Source organism: Apis florea, unplaced genomic scaffold (genome assembly GCF_048593485.1).
Source record: "Apis florea isolate Af1SG1 unplaced genomic scaffold, ASM4859348v1 contig_3793_pilon, whole genome shotgun sequence".
NCBI lineage: Eukaryota > Metazoa > Arthropoda > Insecta > Hymenoptera > Apidae > Apis > Apis florea.
The window spans coordinates 1,838,517-1,860,951 of record NW_028256856.1 but is presented as its reverse complement, the minus strand read 5'-3'; the positions used below and the strand labels follow the sequence as shown (position 1 = coordinate 1,860,951).

Below are 22,435 nucleotides of genomic sequence, written 5' to 3'. Positions count from 1 at the left end.
AAGGCTTTTAAATCGATCTCGCTCCGACTTATTAACTCGTGTTAATAAAATATATTCGTTCGAATTTCTCACGAATGCTCGCTCGGCCGAGAGAGAGAAAGAGAGAGAGAGAAATATATATACACGCAATTAACGAAACAAATTATTCGTATAAATTCGAAAATTCCGGACAAAGTATTTATAAACACGCGTATTTATAAACTATACAATTTTTCAATGATCGTGGTTGAATTTGAAAAATTCGTGCCTCGAAAATTCGTCCGATTCGCGGAACACGTTCGCGTGGCCGCTCGTCGAAGTTCATACGTTCCGCTGTATGCAAAGAGGTTGGCAATAAATTATGCGTGTCCCAGCATCCCACGTGGCGGTGCTACGAGTTTGCTTGATAAATAACGAGTCGCCTGGTCCTGGACACCTTGCTTGACCCCTCTCTCTCTCTCTCTCTCTCTCGCAAAAAAATATTCATAGGAAGAGAAATGGAAATACCGAGTGGATGATAAATACCGAATTATTTTGCGAAGATATCTCTCCTTCCGAAAAACGCGAACAAATTTTATCCAAGTTAAAAATTGCTATCTCCTCCTGATCTCCTTCCTTCCTTTTTCCTCTACTTTCACCCCTCCTCGCAAAAGCGAAAGAGACGGAATTTCAAGAAAAATTTCAAATCGATCGATTTCCATCCATCCACCGAATTTTCTCCATCGAGAAAACTGGCCACTCCTCGTTAATCCCTCCACGTTTTCCTATCGATCGCCCACGTAACCGATCTGCACGGCTCCCGGACGAATTCTCGTCGGCGTGGGCAACGAAATTCCAAACGGTCCCCGAAGCGAGACGGGGGCCCCCCGAATTAATTACCATCCGGCATTGAACTTGGCCGTGAACAGGCGCGCGTGCTGCGGGGAGCAATCATCGAAGGATGGCCGGCCGGCTGGCTGGAAAGGATCCATGCTCGCGTCTGAATCTTGTTGCGGGTAGTTCATTAGTCGCATTAGAGCAATTTATCAACGATCAGGGGGCTGGACACGCTTCGATTACCGGCTCGTTCCTCGTATTAACGGCTCGGACAACGGGGCCCCTCGACAAAGATGGTGGCCGAGAATAGGAACAGGGGAGGAGGGGGGGGGAGAGCCGCCGTGGAGTAATTTCAGAAGGAGGAAGGAGAGAGAGAGAGAGAGAGAGAGAAAGGAAGGATCCAGGAAGCTCTTAGAGCAACGATCTCTTTACGCGCAAGCAATTTTTACGACGAAGCCACCGGGCCGGGCCGAGCTAACACGCGAGGTGACCAACCACTTTCGACCGCGTTCTACCACGTCTGGCGTTGCGCTCATATTCCGCTCGAAAGTGGCTCGTTAAGACACTTGGCTCGTCCAAAAACGGAGGAAGGAATAAGATGGATACGTTTGGGATACACCTGTGCTTTCCTAACTCCGTGTTGACGATCCTTTTCCTCTTTATTTCTTTTTCTTTTTTCACTTTGCTAATTATATCCTTTCGTTTGACGTCGAAATATCAAGATCTGGTTAACCGTGGACGTTTTTTTTTTTTTTTTGAAAGAATCGTTGGCAAAGCAGTGGTGAGAGAAGGGAATATATCTTTTAACTAAAATCTTTCAACCAATCCTTGGAATGTATTCGCGATAAGAATCACTTCTTGACTCGTTTCGATCGGACAATTTTATTAAAACTTCTCAACTCTTAACTCATCTCGATCGACAGAATCGATTGTCGAACACTTCCTACGACCAAAAATAATAACAACTGTTTGGCTCGTTCGGCTTCGAAGAAACTCTGAAACTCTTCAACGTCGTTCGAAAGTCAGCGACCACCAATTTCGTTCCAACCGCACTTGGACTCCGTCCGTCACCTCGGTTCAACGGTTCGAGCCGATCGGTTGCATCGAGGCGACAAAACCTGTAACCCGATCCTAGGAGGAGAGCGTTTCGTAGCGTGGCGAAACGAACGATTGGAGCGTGTTAGACGGTCCCGAAGCCGGTCGAAGAACGAGTCCGGGCCCCGCTGCTGGAAATAATTCCTTCCGATCTCGGGCAGAGCTCGCGGTGTTGCGAAAGGGTGTCACGCGCCGGGTAAAGCCGGGTTCACTGGACGGACACGCGAACGCGCGTCGCCTAATAACAGCAACGACAGGCCGGCGACAACGGGAGATCGTGCATGCGAGCCACCGAGATAACAGAGTTTCGGGCCCGGAGTGTCGTGACGGGATGTCCGCGCTATTCCATCTTGCCTGTCGCTCGCGTATGAAAGGAAAACGGTCGCCCTTCCTCGTCTCTCTCTCGCATCTTTGCTTTCGAGAGATTTTGACGAGTCGAATGGATTTGTGCGTCCGGGGAAGCAGCGTGTCAGGGGTTGTTCGATGTTTATTGGAAATTTCGGCGAAGATTGTTTAAGATTGTTTCTTGGTTTTTCGAGAATTGAGAAGAGAAAATTAAAAGTTCGGTTGGAGTCAAATTTCCGTCCGAGTATTTAACAACGATTATCCATTTTACACGTAATAATAACGATTGGAAGCGATTAAACAAGAGATTGGCGGAATTCATAGCAATTTAACCTTATAATTATTGTTATTACTTCTTCCGCGTAACAACAACAATTACCGTAATTCAAATTACCAACAATTCCAGCAATCATCTCTTTATCGTAAAATTAACTACGAAATTTCGCAACCATTGAAAAAAAAAATTTGAATTCGAGAAACTTCGCATTGAACACCCTGATTTTCTAATTATCAAACGATCCCCCTTTTTAAAAATTATCAACGAACGGATAGATCCTCGATCCTTTCTCCTGAAAATCCCACTTTCCTTCGCTCGATCGAAAGCGGCCGATCTCGAACAGTTTCTCCAGTTTGGAAAAGAGCAAGGCAACTCTGACTCGTCAGAGGGTCGATCGATCTTCCTTCGCTGAGGCGAGTGCTCGCGTAATCGAGTTATTTGCATCTCGGGCACGAAACGACTCGGTGATCCAACGCGATGATCCGAGCGCGTGCAAAAAGAGAGAGATAAAAAGCGGCTGGCTCTCGTCTTACACAATCGCATCAACGGGAAATCTACGTTCTCAAATTTCAAGGCTTAATTTACGAGTGCCGCGGGAGTAAATCACGGGGAAGGGGGGAATCGCTAGCATCGCGCCAGCGACAAATTTATTCCTTTTCCTCGCTGGATATCGCGTAACGCCGACACACTATCCCCGAGGAAACAACGTTCTTATACAGGCTGACAATGGAAAAGTTACGTTGCCAGGATAATTGTTGTAACCGTTGGTACCGGCTCGAGGACGCGTTAATACGTGTATTAATTACGAATGCACGCCATATGCTGCGTGGTCAATGAGAGAGAAATTCTTTTACAAAAATTCAATCGAACGGATAAGATAAATTGATTTCGAGAAATATTCGATAAGAGAAGAGAGAGCGATGTAAACCGGTTTTGAAAATTTTCAAAAGAGAAACGAATACGTAAGAAACAAATGTAAATCGAAGTAAACGATTGCTACGAATGATCAGCGTGCGGATTTCAATATTTATTTCTAAAGTAAACTCTAAAATAATTATCGGATTAAAAGAAGAGTCGAAAATTAAAAATTCGACTTCATCGATAATTATTACCTCGCCCGACTCTTCTCCAACATTTCTTCGAAAACTTTAAATATTCCCGTCGAGATCGCGACTTCTCCCTCTCCTCTCCCCTTCGTTCTAATCTCGTCGCTGTGTCCTCGAGGTCCGCGCGATAAAACCAGCCCCCTTATCCCGGAGGATCTCGAGCGTGGCCTGCGAGATCGGTCGGCGTGATTTTCGAGGCATACCACCGCGTCCACGAGCGGGCAGCAGAAAGCGTGCACGCCGGGGACGAGAGCGTAAGAGGGGCTCGGCTGGGTGTCTCGGCTACCGAAATTGCAACACCGGCCTCCGCCGCTTTCAACTTGTGTCGGGCGTTTAATGATTTATGTAATAATGAATCACGCTTATCCAACATCTTCGCGGTCATGCGTTGAACCGTGGACAACTGTCTGAAACTCAACCGGCTTAGAACGTATTTAGAACGCGAGCCCGGAATTAAATTATCCCGTGATTTCGCTTTGAATCGATTGAAATTTCAATTGCGGATTCGATAAATCAGAGAAGAGGAGACGAGATAATAAAAACGTACGATATAATAAGGAATATTGGGAGGATTGGGACGTGCGAAAAGTTAGGGAAAGAGAAGCTTCTCGGGTAATCGAAGGAAACGAGAAAAGGGGGTGACCGTGGTGGCGTATACCACGTGTATATATCGTCCGTCGCTCGTGAAATGTAGATCGGCGGTGATTTACTTATCAAGAATCGACGCTTCGCCGGAGGTAAATGGTCGAGTCGTGACCATTAGTCGAGTGTAGTCGAGGACTGGCCGAGTCCGCACGTAGAGGACAGCGCGAATCGAGGCGAGCGAGGGAGTAGGCTAATATCCGCGCCGTGTGAGGCCTCCGCCACGGCCCAACACGATGTTCCCTGTCCCTCGATCCTCCTCCTCCTCCTCCTCCCCATATTCCCTCCCGTGAACCTTTAAATTATTTTCGATCGCGATACCGCGTCCCTTAACTCGCTTGATATTTTCATTTCTGATGCATTTCTTTCCCCCAAATGATTTATGGACTGCTCGATTCGTGGTTGGATTCGTGGCCAACCAGAAGGTGATAACTCCGTGATCGGTGTTCCTTTCTTTTTTTTCTTTTTTTAGAAAGATCTCGTTTTTGGGGTCGTCGTGTCGGTGCTCGAAGAGCTTGGCGATGATGGATTGGCGAAAGTCGAGCTGAATTATTTTCGTGGACGAAACATCGAGATATTCTTCTTTATCGTCGTCCGTGCTCCAATTCGACGACGTACGCCTGTTTCACCGTTTTCTTTATTACCGCGTGCTACGTATGGCAAAGTATGGAGTTCCTGGTTCGAACATATTTTCTTTCTTCTCCGCATCGGGAAATCTGCCGCTTTCCCAAATGTATCGCGAACACGGAAGCGCGATTGGAAAAGGCTGGCGAACAATTTTTCATTCCGAAAGATCACCTCCCCGCTGAGGATCTGAAACCGGCGCGAAACAGGTGGCAAGACAGGTGATTTCCGCGAGCGCGAACGTCGAGGGCGCAATTGTTTCTCGGAAATGGGAAATCATCGAGGACGTGAAAGAATTCGTGGCCAACTTCGTCTTTTCTCGCGCGTCTTGGATGCCAATCTCGGGAGGGGGGGAGATTCTCGTGAGAATGTATCAAAATTCGAATGATTAACCGATGACGTTATATCTACTTTTTTTCGTAGATAGAAATCGCCTAGATTGCGTAACTTGTTACACAGATTTGCATTCGTCGCTTATAACCACGATAGAGAATAGAGAAAGTCGACTAATTGAGGAACCATACGAGGATAGAAATCTAAGGGAAAGGACTCGTGCGCTCGAGAAGAGGATGATCGCGCGAACAAGCGTTTTCCTGGTTCGAACACCGTTTCGGGATATTATAGATGTTAGATAAGACGTATAGGCTTGCACAATTTATTGCCATCATCCTTCACGATCGATTAATCGTCTACACGTATTCTTCGATATTCTTCTACTTTTTTTTTTTTTTTTCAAACTAACAAATTTCACGTTTCACAATTTTTTCACAATTCCACAAGGGAATAATATCTTCTTCGATTAGTTTATTTCTTTATGACGGATGAAATAGCCTCGAATCCAACTTTTCAAAGGTTGGAAAGTCAAGCGCGGTTATCAGAAATTGTTTTGTACGATGATAAAAATCACAACACGAAACCGCTCTTCCCCGGAATCCAGGTTCTCGAAATGGCGTGCGATTTCGAAGGAAGGCAAGCTCGGCTTACATGAACGCTCGCTAATATCTCATTGTTTTCCACGAGCCGCTGTGTCGCGATAATTTTTTATTGCTCGGTGCGTGATTCGTCTCCGAGCCACTCCGAGTGCAAAGGTAATTCACTGTCAATCGCGTGCACGTCGATAAAAATACAAACGCCCTTATCGTCGCGGCGTTAAACAGATCCTTCCATCTCGTTGCGCAAGCGCGGTTGCTTCATTTTCAAATCACTCGATGGCCTCTCCTCGAACGGCCAATTTCGAATTATCTATCAGAAATTGCCGCTTCGCGGTCGACTTGCCCCGAGTGACTCGAGGCATATTCTTCGTAACGCGTCTTATCGAAGGTCCAGCTTAGGAAACTTATCTTTAATTTTTGTAAATAATATCACGATTGTGAATTCGATGAGAAAACGAAGAGAAATTGAAACATCGTGCGTTCGAACATCGTGAAATGAAACGATATGAAACTCGACCACGGAATTTCCTTGCAGAAGCAATGTTGATAAATATACAGAGACAATGTACTTTGCGTACGTTTCGTTTAATTGCTTGGAGGAGAATATCTTCATCGATGTGACACGCGTAATTTATTTAATCGAGTTTGGATCGAGCAAAAGCGTTAGAAAACTCTCTCGACTGTCCTTTATAAATCCTTTACGGGAATTTTATTTTCCGAATAATCCATTAGAATCCTCGTTTAATTTCAAAATCAAAGATTTAACGAGATTCTCCTCCATCGAGTCATTTCTGAACACTTTTCTCAAGAATCCTCAAAATCAAATTGAATTTGTCCCAAAATTGAATTAAACCAAAAAAAATCCTACACATCAACTGTCGACAAATATCACCTAATATAAATCTCTACCGTCACGTATATCAACCTAAAAAAAAAAAAAAAAAAAAGCAAAAAAGAATCACTTATCAATCACAATCCCCAGATATTATTCTCGAGCATCGTTTCAAATCGGCCTCGACCGGTTACGTAATCGTGCCACGATCGGGCCACCAGTCGAGGGTTAATCACCGTGACGAATGTCTGCAATTCGACTCACCGATAATAGTCCTTCTTGCAGTAAATGTTTCCGTCCCTGCTGAAACAGGTGACTTCGCCGTCGAGGCCCTGGCGGCAGTGGGAGCACTGAAGGCAGGCCGCGTGCCACCGCCTGTCCACCGCCTGCAGGTAAAACCTGTCGGATATCCGGAGGCCGCATCCGGCGCAAACCACCCCCGGGACATCGTCCGACTGGGCGGGCGGGGTGGGCGGAGGCTCCAGTTTCGGGATAGCGTGCAAGTGTTCGGTGGTCTGTTGTTCCTGCGAGTGAGTCTGCGGATGCAGATGCGAGTGATGGTGGTGATGGTGGTGGTGGGTCGTTTGCGGGGGCATGCTCAGGTCGCTCGGGTTCTCGAAGTTGCTGCTGTTCCTGTACTCTTGCCCACCTGATTTCCATACATAGATTGATGTAATATCTCTCGTAATTTCTGCGTTAATTAACAAATTAATTTTCTCTTTAACTCTCTAACTCTATTGCAAAATCGAAATCGAAAAATTGAACCGAGCAATAAATAATAACAAACGATCTGAAAAATCTTATAATTACGAGATATAATTATAATTAATAATTAAATATGTATTAATAAATAATAATATTCTAAAAGGCAAAAAAAAAAAAGGAAAATAGAAAACACTAACCTCCAGGGGAATCGTAGTCTCTAGAGTCGTAGGGGGTAGTGGGTCCGTCGTAGCAATTGTTGTTGGTTCCACAGTGGGTCTGATGTAGGGGTGTATGATGGGGCCCGTGATGGTGGGCGGCAGGAGGACTGCACGGTAAGGTGGTAGGTCGTGCAGCGTCGCCCATAGACGCAGGGAGGCAGGGACTTAGGTCCCTCGCCTGGTCCACTGCTCCGGGCCCCCCCGCACTGCCGGGCCCCCCTTGACGCCCCACAGCCAAGCCGCTGCCACGCTCCTGCGAGCTGGCCGGCTGCTGAAACAAATCACGTCCACAATGTTAGAAAATTTCGATTCAATCCGCTTCATTCAATAAATTCTGAAAAAATGAAAGGAAGGGAAACAACAGGATCGAGCGAAATATATTTTCTCCTCAAAATCAGATCTGATACGTTCATCGATCCATAATATCCATATTGTTCCACTCGCATCTATTTCGTAATCTCGCGTTTCAACAACAAGCATCGACGGGTGTTTCACTGTTCATGGTTAAATAATCGTATCGAAAAACCAAAAGAAGAAACTGAAATCCAATCTTAACCGCAATCGCGTTGAAAAGAAGCATGGTCGATTCGCTCGAGTGAAATTTTCACACCTCCATCGAACCAGACGACTGTTCACGAAAAAAAAAAAAATTGTGTCACTTTAGACAAAAAAACCAGCGAGAGAGAAAGAGATAGACACGAATATAGATAGAAAAGTAAAAAAGAAAGAGAGAGAGAGAGAGAGAGACGCGCACAGTGAAAGTAAGGAAGGAAGGAAGATAGCCGCGGGGATAAAAGATTCGTAGAGCAAACGAATCGATCGTTGAATCGTGAAGAAAGAAGAGTTCGAAAAACGCCGCGTCAACGCGCACGCCATCGACGGTTCCTCCCCCCAGGAAAAAAAAACCGTATAATTCCCAACGACAGACGGAGAAAAGAAGCAGCTCATCGATAAAAGTAACCGACCTAACGCATATCCGAAGATGGCGAAGACACTTTCCACCCAAGTGAACGAGGAGGGACCGTAAAGGACATCGGTCGGAAAGACAGTCGCGTAGTCAGTGGAATAGGCCTCTCCTGTTTGTGCCGTCAGGCAGCGACAACCGGAATAGGCGAAATAGGACAACAACCTAACAGGCACGAAGAGCAAGACGGCTACCGGGGGAAACTGTGTATCCAAAGTGACAGCGGATTACGGCTCGGTTGACATCGGCAAAGGGCAAGGGGGCCTAGAGAAAAGGAGAAAGATAAAGAGTGGCATGCTGACGGCAGTAGCCGGTCGCCTCTGATGGATGTCGTAAGCCGGTGTGCGCATGCGCGCGACCCTATAAGGCGCCCGGAGCCGACCAATCCGAGCCGCCGCCGTGTTTCAACTGTCAACGCGGTTGCGGCGTACCGCGGTAAGCTCGAGACATAAATTACGTGGCCGAGCTGCCCTGGTCCTCTCCTCCTTGTCCCTCTCTCTCCCTCTCTCCGCCTCCCTTTTTCCCTCTCTCTTTCTCTCCCTCTTTTTGATCCCTTTCGACAAACTCCTCGTCCGTCCTTCTCCTACTTTCCGTCCCAAGAACCCTTTCTTCCCTCATTTCCTTCTCCTTCCCTTCAGAGAGGTCAAAGAGAGAGAGAGAGAGAGAGAGAGAGAGCACTCTTCTTCAGGCTCTCTCCTCCTTGTGGAAAACCGATGCCGCATTTTACGACACCAGATACCGGTATTTACTGCATCTCCGCCGAAGCGGCGCGTTTGCGATCGCAGCCCAAAGGGAGGTTAACTTCTGCGCGTATAGAACGTCGTAAAGATCCATTGCTCCGCGAATAACGATGCCCTCTGGTGACGAAAATTTAAGCCTCGTCGATACGTTCGTGAATGTACGCCGGCTTGTTAAACGTCTAGGGAATTTTTCTTAATCTCCGCCTGATTCAGGGAATATACCCTATATATTCCTCAATCTAATTTCTCTCTTCTTCCGCGTAAAAAAAAAAAAAAAAAAAAAAATTGAGAATTGTTGCACCTCGATCGAATTTGAACGATAACACACAACAATCCGGCTTTTCTTTTCTAATAAATGCGCGTGATGTTATTTAGAAAACAAGTCTAGTAGCGGAGGAAACAAGTTATCTCCGTGATCTTTTTATTAAATTCGCGTTTCGTAGTTACGACACAGATTCCGATTCTTCGGATCGGCTTCTTTTCTATTTTTTTTTTTTCTTCCTTTCTTTCTTTTTTATCATCGATCGTTCTCGTTCGATCATCGAACGATAATGATTGCAGGGGGCAGGGAAGAGAGATCGATCGGTTAACACGCGCATGCGCGCGTTCCCTAGGCAAGGGAAAACTAATAGAAATTGGCACGTTCGTTTGTTCCACGGCGGATTTTCACCGTGGAACGTAACGATTACGGCCGTTGTTTCTTATGTAATAAACCGGGTCGCGGAAAGAATTCGTGGAACGCGAGTTTCCAAGTGTCTCACAAAGCGCTTCTGGCGTGCAACTTATCGAGAATCGTGGCTCGTTTCCTTCGAAGATCATTGATCAAGCTCCGATTGGAACTTTGATTGGGGCAACGAATTTCTTGCCGTGCTGCCTCGAACTCGATTCGGCGATTTCGATGAATTCACCGTACAATTAGCTGAATATTAGCAGAGGATGGGACACGTGTATCGATCGATTTTCTTCTCCATTACTTTCATACAGGGATGTAATCATTCGATCTAGAAAAATAAATCAAACTTCAATTATAATTGGAAATGAAGAATCGAGACAAGTTATAGATCCGACGCTGTCGCATCGAGCTCCTATAACAATAAATTTCGCCAAGAAGCAACGCTATACGATTCTCGGCCAAGTATTGTTATTTATTTACCGGTCAATCAACTGATGGAAGCGTTCTCGGGAAGGAGTTACAACGTAGGCCGACATCGTATCATCAAGATTATTCCTTCGATTATCCCTTTCTGCCTATCCAACAACGTGTGTAACGTGTCCACGTGATAACACAAGTGCAAGAAGTCAACCAGGTTTTCCTATACGCTGTTCGTTTCCCCCCTTAATGTCATTATTAAACCTCGGCTCGAACAATGAGAACGTTTTTTTCCCTTCTTCTTCTTCTTCTTCTTCTTCTTCTTCACCGTCGAGCCGCGTTTCTTAACACTCCATTGTGCCGCTCGAAATGTTCCTCGCCATTATACGAAGGCATAGGTCGCCGTTTTTCTCCTCGAATGCGGTTCGTTTCCCAACCATGCATCATAGGGGCATTCGCGATGGCGGCGAAAGAAGCGGCAACCGCGAATGCAAATAAAGATATTTCCACGGGGAAACTCGTTTTTCCAAACGTCGACACGCGAGCATGCTCGCCAAACTTCTGTTTTGGAATGCGGCTGTTCCTTGGGATATAATACGAGCGAGGATCTTTCGATAATACAATAAGAGAGAACTAGTTGTTATAGTTGTTATGAAGCGGATTGGGGAGAATAGGTGAACAGGAAGGTGAACCGTGTTCTCGTTCTTGGACGGAATACGAAAGATTTATGGATTAACGATTGTGCGAAAGAAGACGGTTACGGAGAATAAAGAAACAGAAGAAAGAAACGTGTAACGTGTTATTAACATTAATGACGATCCATTCGTGAGAGAGTTAACTCGAGGAGAATTAATTAAGAGCGATTTTAGTCCTTTAGCCAATCCACTAATCCAGATTATTGGCTGCTCCGCTCTCGAGCAATGATCCATCCGTGTCAACAAAATAATTTTCTGTATTCCGTGTTTAATTAAATTCCGTATTTAATTATATTTACATTTTTTTCTTTTTTCTTATTACATTTCTATCAACGCGTTTTGGTATTTATAGGATATTATTGGAACGAAATGAATTCTTTTTCTCAGTTTCATATTATAAAGTTCTATTCCAAATGATACGGAATTTAATATACTCGAATTATACAATTAATTAACATTTAAATGCCACGACGAATACAACGATATGCAAATATTTTTTTTTCTATACCCGGCCACGATGCACGTTGCGAAATTTTATTATTCAAACGTATAATTCTTCTTTTTTCTCTTTAACCGTATATAAACTATTACGAAATCCTTTTTTCACGATCGCCATATTCCGCCATATTCGTTCGAGTTCAAATTGAAACGTTAGTTAGAAAGCCCTGCGTAAATGAATCTAAAGAAACCAAAAAAAAAAAAAAAAAAAAAAGAAAATAACGAAACTCGAATATTTCTTCTCTCGAATATATCTCGATAAATAAGCCGAACGATAATAAGCGAAAAAGTTGAACAACATCCCATCGTGCGTCCCGTTTCCGTATTTTTCGCCACACGGAAAGAAGCCGTGATGATCGAGAGAGCAGCCAAGAGTTGGAAGATTTCCTCGAACCGGTGGAACTCCCCTGGCGGAGGCTGGACGAGTTCCATTTGTAGAATTTTCCACCGATTTCGTAAGAGATCGTACGAGACGGGAGAGATCGATACGGGCATCCTATAAATTTCCCACGAAACGGCACGACCGGTCGATCGATCTTCACCCGGAGAGGAGAGATCCTTATCCATCTCGGAGAGTGGACCTGCCACGAGCGGAGGCCGGTGCCACAGACTTTCACCCGTGGCTTCCACTTGCACAAGACTCCGCCTTTTTCATTTTCACGAAACGTGAAGTAAATAACGAGCGCGGAATCCGTCGGGATGCCGGCACGGAAACCCGGTAGAATGCCTATCCAGAGAAATGCCGCCGATTCTCTGCGACACAACCGGCCATTATCGATCATTCTTTCATTTCGCGTCTCTTCTCCTTTTCTATCGCGTTTCTCTTCCGCCTCTCTCTCCTTTTTGATTTCGTTCCACTTTTTTCCCCCCAGGACGAAGGCGGCGATCTCTAGCTCGGCTCGAGAGATAAGAAAGAAGTGATTTATAAAGCTCGCGGCGCGACTTTGGGATTGATAAGTGATATCGATGATTCATCTCGAGCTCTGCCGACGGGAAAAACAGTGTTCGCGTGGAACAGTTAACGGAGGAGGAGGAGAGATACGATTGGATGCTAGAATGCGGGCAAGTGAAATGGAAGTTTTTCTTATCGGGAGGATGCGTATAAGTGGTCGAGTAGAGAAGTTTTGAAATTTTAAATCAGAAGGGGAAGAAGCTCGAAACGAATTTGTTGAATCGCAATCGATTCATTTATATTATTTTTTGCAAGTAATTTAATATATACCATTATTCAACTCTAAAGTATAACGTAAATTTCCTAAAAAAGAAAAAAAAAGAAGTTATCTATCAAAGTTTCTCCACTTTATTTTTATCGATATGCAAAATCATATTTATTTCACCGTAATCTCAATTCTAAAACGGAGAAGAATGCTGCGAATTCCGGCTCGAAAAATATCATCTGCCATATCAGTGAAACCGTGTCCAACTTTTATTTCACGGTTGTTTATCTCGCAACAAAGTCGAATCGCGGAGCGCGACGCTTTTTCCCAAGCCTCGGCTTTTTCCTTGTTTTCGCGAGGGACGAGGAATCGGGGTAATTGGAGCGCGATTCTTTTTCTCTTTTTCTTTCTTTCTTTTTTTTTTTTGTCGCGCGACACGATCTCGCACACGATTTACAAGAAGGCATCGGTATGAATCGGGAACGATGGCGTGGAGCGGAGAATTTTTCTTACGGCCGTTTCCATGGGAAAAATCGAATCGAGTCGCGTCAACGAGGATGAGAAACGAGGGGGAGAGAGAGAGAGAGAGAGGCGGGAAAAGTCGCATTGGAGGAGTGGTAAAATTTATTCGGAACGGATTTCGCTTCGAGTCGAACATTCGATTATTTTATTGGAGCAAAAAAAAAAAAAAAATGAAACGTTTCTCGAGCGAGGAGGGATTGCGAAATAATCCGAAGGGAAGCTTAGGAGTAACGAAGGAGGTCGTCGTCTCGAGACGGGGGGAGGAGGGGGGGAGGAAAGAAGAAGTGTAAAAAAAAAAAAGGAAAAAAAAGAATGTAGAGAACCAGCCTTGATCTTATTTAACTTATAAAGTTCGCTTTCATGAAAAATTCTTCTCAGAGCAGCCTCCCGTTATTATGAAATTCTTCTCGAGTGTTATCCAATTCGTAGCGTAGTTCGAAGAAATAGGAGGATATATCATTGTCATTGTAGCGAGTCTACGCGTCTCCATACCTTTTCACGGAAAAAGGTGAAGATAATTCGTAACGATAATTCGATAAATTGAACGATTTACACACATACATTGTATACGAATAAAAAAGAAAAAAGACGCAAGGAGAACAAAGAAAAATACAATTCACATATCCAATATTTACCAGTACACTGGGTTGTTAAGTTGAAACACGGTTGATTCAAATATTTAAAATCGATCGAAGCACAAAGTACGCGGTCCTATCTGATTTTTTCTTCACCGAAAAAAGAGAAAAGAAAAGAAAAGAAAAATTGCCCTCCCCTCTTCTCGACAAACGCATCCTGTGAAATTAAAAGAAAAAAGAAAAAAAAAATCACGGCAGGCAGGCAGGCAGGCTGCACGCGTAGATGGCACGAATCCCAACGACTCTCGGCATTTCAGGGACCATCGATGCTAAAACTGTGAGACCGCAAGAAATCAACCAGGAAATTCGCCCGAGACCGATCCAACCGTCTCTCTCTCTCTCTCTCTCTCTCCCACTCCCTCCCTTCCCTCGTCGCCGATTCTATAAACACGCGCGTCCCGTGTTGCCGCGTATCAGCTTCCCTTGGCCGGCCATGATAGTGATAACAATAAACAGCCTCGTCCACTCGGGCTGCAGCAGCACCAGCAGCCTGTGGTTTCTCTCTTAAAACGCGTGGGCGACGCTTAACACCGCAGAGAAACGATAAACCGCTCGCTATCTGCACTTCTCAGCGGCGACCGGCTACCAACCGGCCGGACCCGAATGCCGGACTCTCGCGACACGAGGGGAAAAAAATATTAGAACGTGGCTGCTCGTGTGTGCTACTGTGCCACCACGTTTATTCGGCCCGGAGAAGAGAAGAGAGGAGAGGAGAGAAGAAGAAAAAAAAAAAAAAATGCCGAGAGAAACGAGTCACCGGTCCACCTCCTAAATATAGATTCCAACCCCTTCGAGAGGTTTTGGTTTGAGAGGCGAAGAAATAAATCGGCAAATATTTAAATGTAACGTGATCGGTAAATTTTTATCGATACGTTCGTCGCGTAAAAGTTATACCTAATGTTTCGAGCGGTGGAGAAAAATTATTTGTGCGAAAGATAATAAGATAAGTTTCGTTTGTAGAGAGGATGATTCCGAAAGAGGGTATAAATGTGTGTTTGTAAATTTATTGAATAATTTATAGAATATAAGTGTTAAAAATGTAAGATACTTTTTTATATATACGATTGATATCTATTATTATTTTTTTAGATCGCGTCGCGCGTTTTAGATTATTAAAAAGAAAAGGAAAAAGAAAAATAACCAATTTCAAGCGAGATAAATCGATCCCTGTGTCCAGCGAAACTTAAACCGACCCATCATCATCAATCTTCGACCTCCCACGTTATCGTGCAGAAAACAGTATTTTCATTCAACCCGTACAACGAATTATCATTTCCGACTTTTAATCTACGTTACGAAACACAACCACGACCGTCAATCTGGCTCGAATTTTCACGCATTTCTGGCGCGCGGCCTTTCCATCATGCCGATTTCGATCGCGCGGCGAATATTAATTCGTGATACGAATAATATTGCGCTTTTCGAATTGCGACATCCAACAATTTTGCAATTTCGACGAATCACCTTGTATTTTCGATCTTCGATCATCGTGTCGTAGAGAATCGAAATTTCTCGTCGATCGAGAAACGTTTCCCCCTGCGAATTAAATTATTCTGCGTGTATAAAATATTCTAAATGAAAAAAAAGAAAAAATGACGATGGAATATTATATTTCGTTGCCTATAAATACGACAATGTCGTCCTTGCGTCGCATCCGGTGCATCGTTGCACAATCGTATCGATTCGTGCAACACGTAATTGAGAAATTGCGAATATTTGGACGATTTTCCTCTCTAGAAAATCGGTAATCTTTGCAAAATATTTTTTTTTTCTTTTTTTTTTTATTATGCCCAATTCTGATACGACGAATAATTTTCAAAAGAAGTATTCGAGTTAATCGTTATATATATTTTTCACGTTATACATTAAAGAAACTTAAGCGTAAAATTATCGTTCAAACGATAATACGTATTCCAGTGTGAAAATTACTTTCAAACTTATTCTCAACATTACTATAATTCGATTTCCCCTTACGAGAAATAAAGTTGTACTCTCGAATAATTATATAATAGAAGAGAGAGAGAGAGAGAGAGAGAGAGAGAGAGAAAACCTTGACTGTGCGAAATGTATAATAAACCTAGCGCGAAGGATGAAAACACGAGAGGGAAATGGAGGAGAAAAAATTGGCGGAGACGGAGAGACGCGTCTTCTTCTGGACTGAGAGTCCATGTCATAAATGAGATACACGTCGAGGAGGCCAAGAATCGCGACCTGACCCCGAGATACCGTTTTCTTTCTCTCGGCGTTCCGCGAAAATTCAGATCGCGTATTCCCTGCCAACGGCGCGCGATCCAACCGCAATTAATCACGTCGAAAACCGTGATCGGGCCGCTGAAAGCATGAGTAAACGTTGCGACGTGCCGTGACGAGTCTCGAAAATTTCGCGACACAATGATGCATTTTCGACTCGAAATTCAATTTTCTCGCGCGGACATTTGTGACGCGTGTCCTCCTCAGCAGAAATTCTCTTCGAAAAATATCTTGCTCGAAGAAAATCGAGGAAAATGTAACACGCAGTACACTTTTATTTTCTTCGAAAGATAAAAAAGTGAAAACGCGGGGAGAAATTTTTTTCACCTCCCCTGCCCCCGAAAGGAGGTGAGGAACGAAAATTTCCTGTCCCCCCTGTTCGATATAATAAATTTATCGCGAGGGAAAGAGGAGGGAATTCGTTTAGGAAGCCCTATTAAGGATTAAAAAGATCTATTGTGCTCGGCCAGATATTTTTTATCCCGAGAATGTTCGGTGAACAGGCTCTTGGAGGATTGACAAGTGCGATAAATTGGGCCGAGCCAACTTTTCGCGAAATTTTCGCCCGTCACAAAGATCTCGTGGGAAAATTGAATGATCCCGATTGAAAAAAAAAAAGTTTCTTCTTCTTGTATTAGAAAAAAAACGAGAGGAAGAGAAAAGAGAAAAAGATGTATCGCTCGATCCGTGCAAAAACGAGGAAAGAAAGAGAGAAAGGAGGAGAAAAATTGGTAGAATTCCGAAAAGCGAAAGCGAAAGGGAGGCGGGAGAAAGACAATGGCGAGTCGGTTCGAGACGGGCGTCTGGTGGACAGTTTCGCGAAAGTATGTGTACACATTCGGTTGGTGCACCGTAAATAAACAACAAAAGATCGATCGCGCACTTATTAAACATTCGGGCCGCGATGACCGCCGTGGCGCGGCGGATATATCTCGGCCGGGCCGGCTAATAAATTACGCCCGACACAAACGGACCACTATCACGGGCAGACACGTTCGTGCCACGTCGCTCTTATCTCATCGAAGTTACAATAATCACACTCTCTTCGTCCGGCTCCACGCTGACGCACGCGTCCGGCCGCGTGCATTGAAAAAGATCGAACGCGTCCTGAGACCAAACGACGCCGAATAAGCGCCGCGACGGCGATCGCGAAATATAATTCCGCGAAAATCGGCAGGGGCCTCGAGTCGCGTTATCGAGGATAAAAGTCGACAACTTTTGTTTTTTTCTTTTTTTTTTTTTTTGATTGAAAGGACTTTTTCTTTTTTTTCTTTAATTATTAGAGGAAACAGAGATTGGTTTGAGAAGAGGTTTGAAGAGGAAGTTGAAAGAGGAGTTGAATATTTCTGGGAAAAGAAGAGGGAGACAATTGTGATTTGACGAGAATGGAACGATTTCGAAAAAATTGGAAAGAAAAGAGTAAAAGGTGAAAAGCGGTGAAAAGTAATTTGGGTGTTGGTTTGGAACGGATTAAGAAGCGGTTCGAAGAAGCTCGAGTATTTTTGAAAAAATTTGAAAAAGAGAAAAGAGAAAGCGAGATAAGTGGTCATTTCTGTGGCAGGATTGAAGGAGAGAAGTTCGAAGCGAAGTTTGAACAGCTCGTCGGGGAAATTTCGAAGCTTGTTGAATTATTGTCGAAATATCGAAATTGTGTAACACGGACAGGAATGGCCCTGATATTTTTCCATACTCTCTTGTTCGCATAAAAAAAAAAAAAAACCCTCAAACTGTTCTAACTTACGCCAATAATAAATAAGCGAGAAATATTAAAGACCATCTGTATCACGCTCTATAACACGCTCTCAAATTCCTCGAAACCGACTCGCGTCAACCTATCAAAGAGAACGTCGTGTAACCTGCAAAACTCTGTCCAACTCTTTCAATCACGTTCCAATCCAATGATATACCTCGCGGCCACCTCGATCAACCGCTAAACGTCGACGCGCTAACAAGAATATTCGCCCGGCCCGACGTGTATAATTCTGTTACGCCTGCCTGCCTGCCTGTTACGCGCCTGAAAAATCCACCCGTAATTCACGCGGTTGTCCCGGAAATTGTTATTTATTTTCGCCGATCGAGATCGAATCGTTCTCGAAAGAGGGAGGAAAACCGGGCGAGAAACGCTGCGCCATTCGCGGCGATAAAGTAATCCTCGTCGCGAGGGGATCGGGGACGGTTAAACGCGATAGAGCTTTTAATCGGGCCCCGATTCCTCGGCGAACAAAATATTTACGTTCCCTCCAGCTACGTCCATCTCTGTTCTCGGAAATTTCGGAAGGAAGATCGGAAAGATGAAGTTGGACGAACGTGGCGAAGAAGGGATCTTGTCTTGTTTCGAGGAAGGAGACGAGAGGTCGGTGGAATTTTCGAGGATGGAGCACATTTTTGCGAGATGAGTTTTTGCAAGAAGAAGAAGGTATTGTAGAAGAAGGCTCGTTAAAATTGAGTGGAGCAGGGGGAAAAAATTCGTGTTACGAAGTTAAGAAATTCGTATCGTGTAATATATTTTCTGAGACTATGGACGAATATATATATATATATATGTATTTATAGATGGAATTAACATAATGTTTACCACGAAAATTGAAAAAGAAGAAGATTGGTGGAACAACGAGTTGATAAAATTCGATCGAAAAATAAATCCCTTCCTCGTTAACGATTCGCAGTGAAAATAATTTACGCGCAACTGCGTTGCGAACTGTCTGGTAAAATAAATCTGGTAAAATATATCTATTCCTCGCGATATGAATTTCGCGGGTCAATTCCTTTCTTTGAACGGTGGATAATCGGAGTTGAGAAAATAATCGATTCGGAAAGGAGATTCGAGAATGGATGAAAGTCGTTCGGGAATCTTGTTGGTGATCGGTTTTGTATCGGTTTCGATTAAAGCTCAATTTCGTTGGGAAAAAATAAGAGGGGCGGGGGAGGAGGGAGGGGACGGGAAATAAGGAAAGGACGTGGCGTGCGTTTTACATCCACCTCGAGTTGCCCACGAGTTAATGCATCGGTTCAATTAGCGACCATCGCGGTGACACGGAACAATCAATTACGTTTGTTTACAAGGTGTACCCGTTAACGGCGCACCCATTCACCAGTCGTTTAAAACGGAATTAACATTCCTCGAAGATGAACGCCGGTTTCGCTGATCGTACATTTTGCTCGACACAGCTTCGAACCGTAAGTCGTAAGTCGGCGGGACGAAATCGTTCCTCCTCGAAATCACCTCGAAGTCCCTCCACCACCACATTTCGCGTGGAAGAGAACGAAATTTCGATTCTTTGTTCGAAAAATTACGATTAGGTAATATTTTCCCTATCGTCGTACGAGATACGAATGTATGCGTGTGTATACGACTCGATAACCCGTGGAAATTTATTAAACGTGAAGTGTAAGAAGATAATTTTGAGATACGAGATATTTGCTCCGGCGTTCAACTTCACTTCTGTGGAACATCGTTTTATCGTTTTCTTTTTTTTTTTTTTTTTTCTTTTTCATTCGAAGTAAACAATATAAAGACGTTCATTCATATTTTTTTACTTGGAAAAAGAATTTGCATATTCGTGTTTCTGGCACGAAAGAAGAAATATATATATATATATATATATATATATATATATATAAGAACTTCACGAAAAATCATGGTCGGAACACGCAGCGCGATAATTTTTTTCATCGAAACCAATCTCGAGCAACGCGATAATGATTTCTTCTTGAAAAAAAAAAAAAAGAAAAAAATAATTAATTCTGACGATTCAACTTCTCGAAGAATTTCCAAAAACGAGCAAACCGTATCTTAACTCTATTCGTCTTAACCAATTTGCTAATTCTACCAAATCTACACTCATCCACCTTTACATCTATCTTACATTGAGATATTCACACGTATACCTTCGAAATTTATGTCATCCGTGGCGATCGCGCGATAAAATCTCGCCTCTGAATCGAAGAAAAAAATTCGCGTATCAAAATACTCGTGCGTTTCGACGGCCTCTCGACGGGCAAAAGAAAAATGCACGATCCTTTTAGCCGATCAGAATCTCCAACCCCTTTCACAGGGGAATCAATTAAACGAGCCAGGGGCGCGACTCGGTTTCGCGTGTCGCGATCCATTACGCGGGTGACACCCGAAAAATTCACCTCGGTTTCGCGGCGATCCGTCAAACAGCACGGCGTGTACGCGAGCAGACTTGTCTGTCGTCGAAACCGGGTTTTTCTCTTTTCTTTTTCTTTTTTTTCTTCTTCTTCTTCTTCTTCTGTTCGTGCGACGATCTACAACGTCGCATGAAATCCATGGAACCCGTTCCACGCTCGGCCGACGAATATATCAGCCGGCTGTTGCCGATAAGCGTCGGACTCGTCCACGACTCGCCAATATTCCAATTACGGAATCCAAGGCAATAAAATCGTTGGATCGAATTATCCGGCTAGGATTTGTACCCATTAACGGCTACAAGGTACCGAGAACCGCCATCGGGCGGCACCCTTATCCCCTGCGACGCGAGATTTTAATTAGAGAGGATTTAAAACTGAAGGAAGGCTGAATGAAACCACGGGCGAACGTGGTGGATCGATCTATTGGTTCGAGCAGAGCAGTAAGTAAGAGTGAGTGAAAAAGGGAAAGTTTGTTATAGTTTGTTTCGAATTGAATTGAGGGAAAGGTTTAAATTAAGGGGCATGGTGGAAGTTGGATATTTAGATTAGGAGTGATTTTCGAAGTGATGGACCGATTAATCTTTTCTACGAAGAGGATTGAAATGAAAATAGCGGCGATATTTGGACGAGTAAAAACGTAATGGATGGTGTATACTGTTGTACGTTATAGAATTTCGAAGAATCTTCCTGGTAAACAAAATATCGAAAAATACGAGACTCGATAAGTAAATATTTTGCTCGGCTTATTATCGTGGCCACGATCTTCAAATTTCAGCAACTGTCCAAAAATTATCTCTACGAAATTGTGAAAAAACTCTCGAGGCGTAAGTGTCAAGTTGCGAGAGCGGAGGAGAGATGAGAGGATCGAAAGGGCAAGGATCGCGATGGAATGGAGGAGGACCAGCGTGACAAAGGACCCCTCTCGATGATGCGTACACGGCCAATAAGCAAAGAACGGAGAAGGAACAGAGGGATGACACTCACCCAGTGCATGCCGGTGGTAGGAGGGGTGCGCTCCTCATACACTCCCATCAGGGTGGCTGCTGTCACGGGGTAGCTCCCGCCGAGGGTGCGCGACGCCGAAGCTGCTTGGGGGGGAGTCCCGGGGGATCCGCTTGCCGATAACGCGGAGATGGCGTCCGCTGCGCAAGTTCCCTTCTTCTGCCTCCTCTTCTTCTTCCTCCACCACCACCCTCAGCTCGGTTCACCCTCTCCTTCTTTCCTCGGCTCGAGGAACTTTTCAACACTCAACAACGTCACTGCCAACTCCGCCACTCTTTTGCTTACTCGAGTTTTGCTTACTTACTACTCGTAATTACGATCGCTGTTGTGTTATATGGTATTTCCAAGGTATATAGGTGTACAGTCAGAGAGAGGATCCGGGACAGAACTGATTATTATCGATGTCGTCCGGTTGAGGAGAGGTTAAGTAAGCACGCCCTCACGGGCACATCTCGATGGAAATCGTATAACTTGGGGCCAACAGCTTACTCAGTCTCGGTCTTCTTGACGATGGAATGGCGCAAAACGCGGTATAACAGTCACGTTATCCGTAATAGTGTAAAAGTTACACCCCTCACTGTGTTACACAATCACTAAGGAAGAAGGTTCATCGACGCGGCGAGTCGGGGCGATTGGACGCAGTCCTGGAACGATCCTTCTTGATCCCTGGCTCCATCGTGAGATCACAAAAAGCACTAGGGCAATCGGACGAACGAAGCAGCAACACCCGGCTAGTTCGCGCACCTGCACTCGATTACTATCACCGTGTGTCCTGGTGTCCTTGGAGCATCGACAGCGCGAAGATCGATCTCCAGCTCGTGCTCTCCTTTTCTCGACGGGACGAAAAGGACGCGCGTCAGACCCGTTTCATGGCGCATGTGCCTCCGTGTGACGTTCCGGGACCGAGATACGACGATGACTACGACGACGACGAGGCAACGACGACGACTACGACGACAACGACGACGACGACGACACGTCGGGAAGGACGATGCCAGAAAACGAGGTACGCGCGAGCACGATGCGCCACGGTAAATACAGACCCGTTTACCGTGTCGAAGCCGCGATGCGGAGTGAGGGAACCGGCACAGCTACAACTGGTTCCAGCCATAGGCAGCGCCGCATCGCGGTGGAACCGTGAAAACTACGTCGTCACAAG

At 44.6% G+C, this 22,435-nt stretch overlaps 1 protein-coding gene across 2 annotated transcripts in view; it reads right to left on the bottom strand.

Annotated features, from left to right (window-relative positions):
* The window catches only part of LOC100872023 (LIM/homeobox protein Lhx9-like), a 43,386-nt gene extending 21,152 nt beyond the window's left edge, over positions 1-22,234 (bottom strand). Inside the window, exons 1-3 of one of the 2 annotated variants that reach the window (XM_003697201.4) lie at positions 21,259-22,234; positions 7,551-7,839; positions 6,913-7,297 (exon numbers count right to left, since the gene is read on the bottom strand). In XM_003697201.4, coding sequence (XP_003697249.1) covers positions 6,913-7,297; positions 7,551-7,839; positions 21,259-21,306 — 722 coding nt within the window. In that variant the 5' untranslated portion in view covers positions 21,307-22,234. Of the gene's footprint in view, positions 1-6,912; positions 7,298-7,550; positions 7,843-21,258 lie in introns of both variants that reach the window. The other variant, XM_012491403.3, reaches the window with a different exon arrangement.
* Between the last annotated feature and the right edge of the window lie 201 nt (positions 22,235-22,435).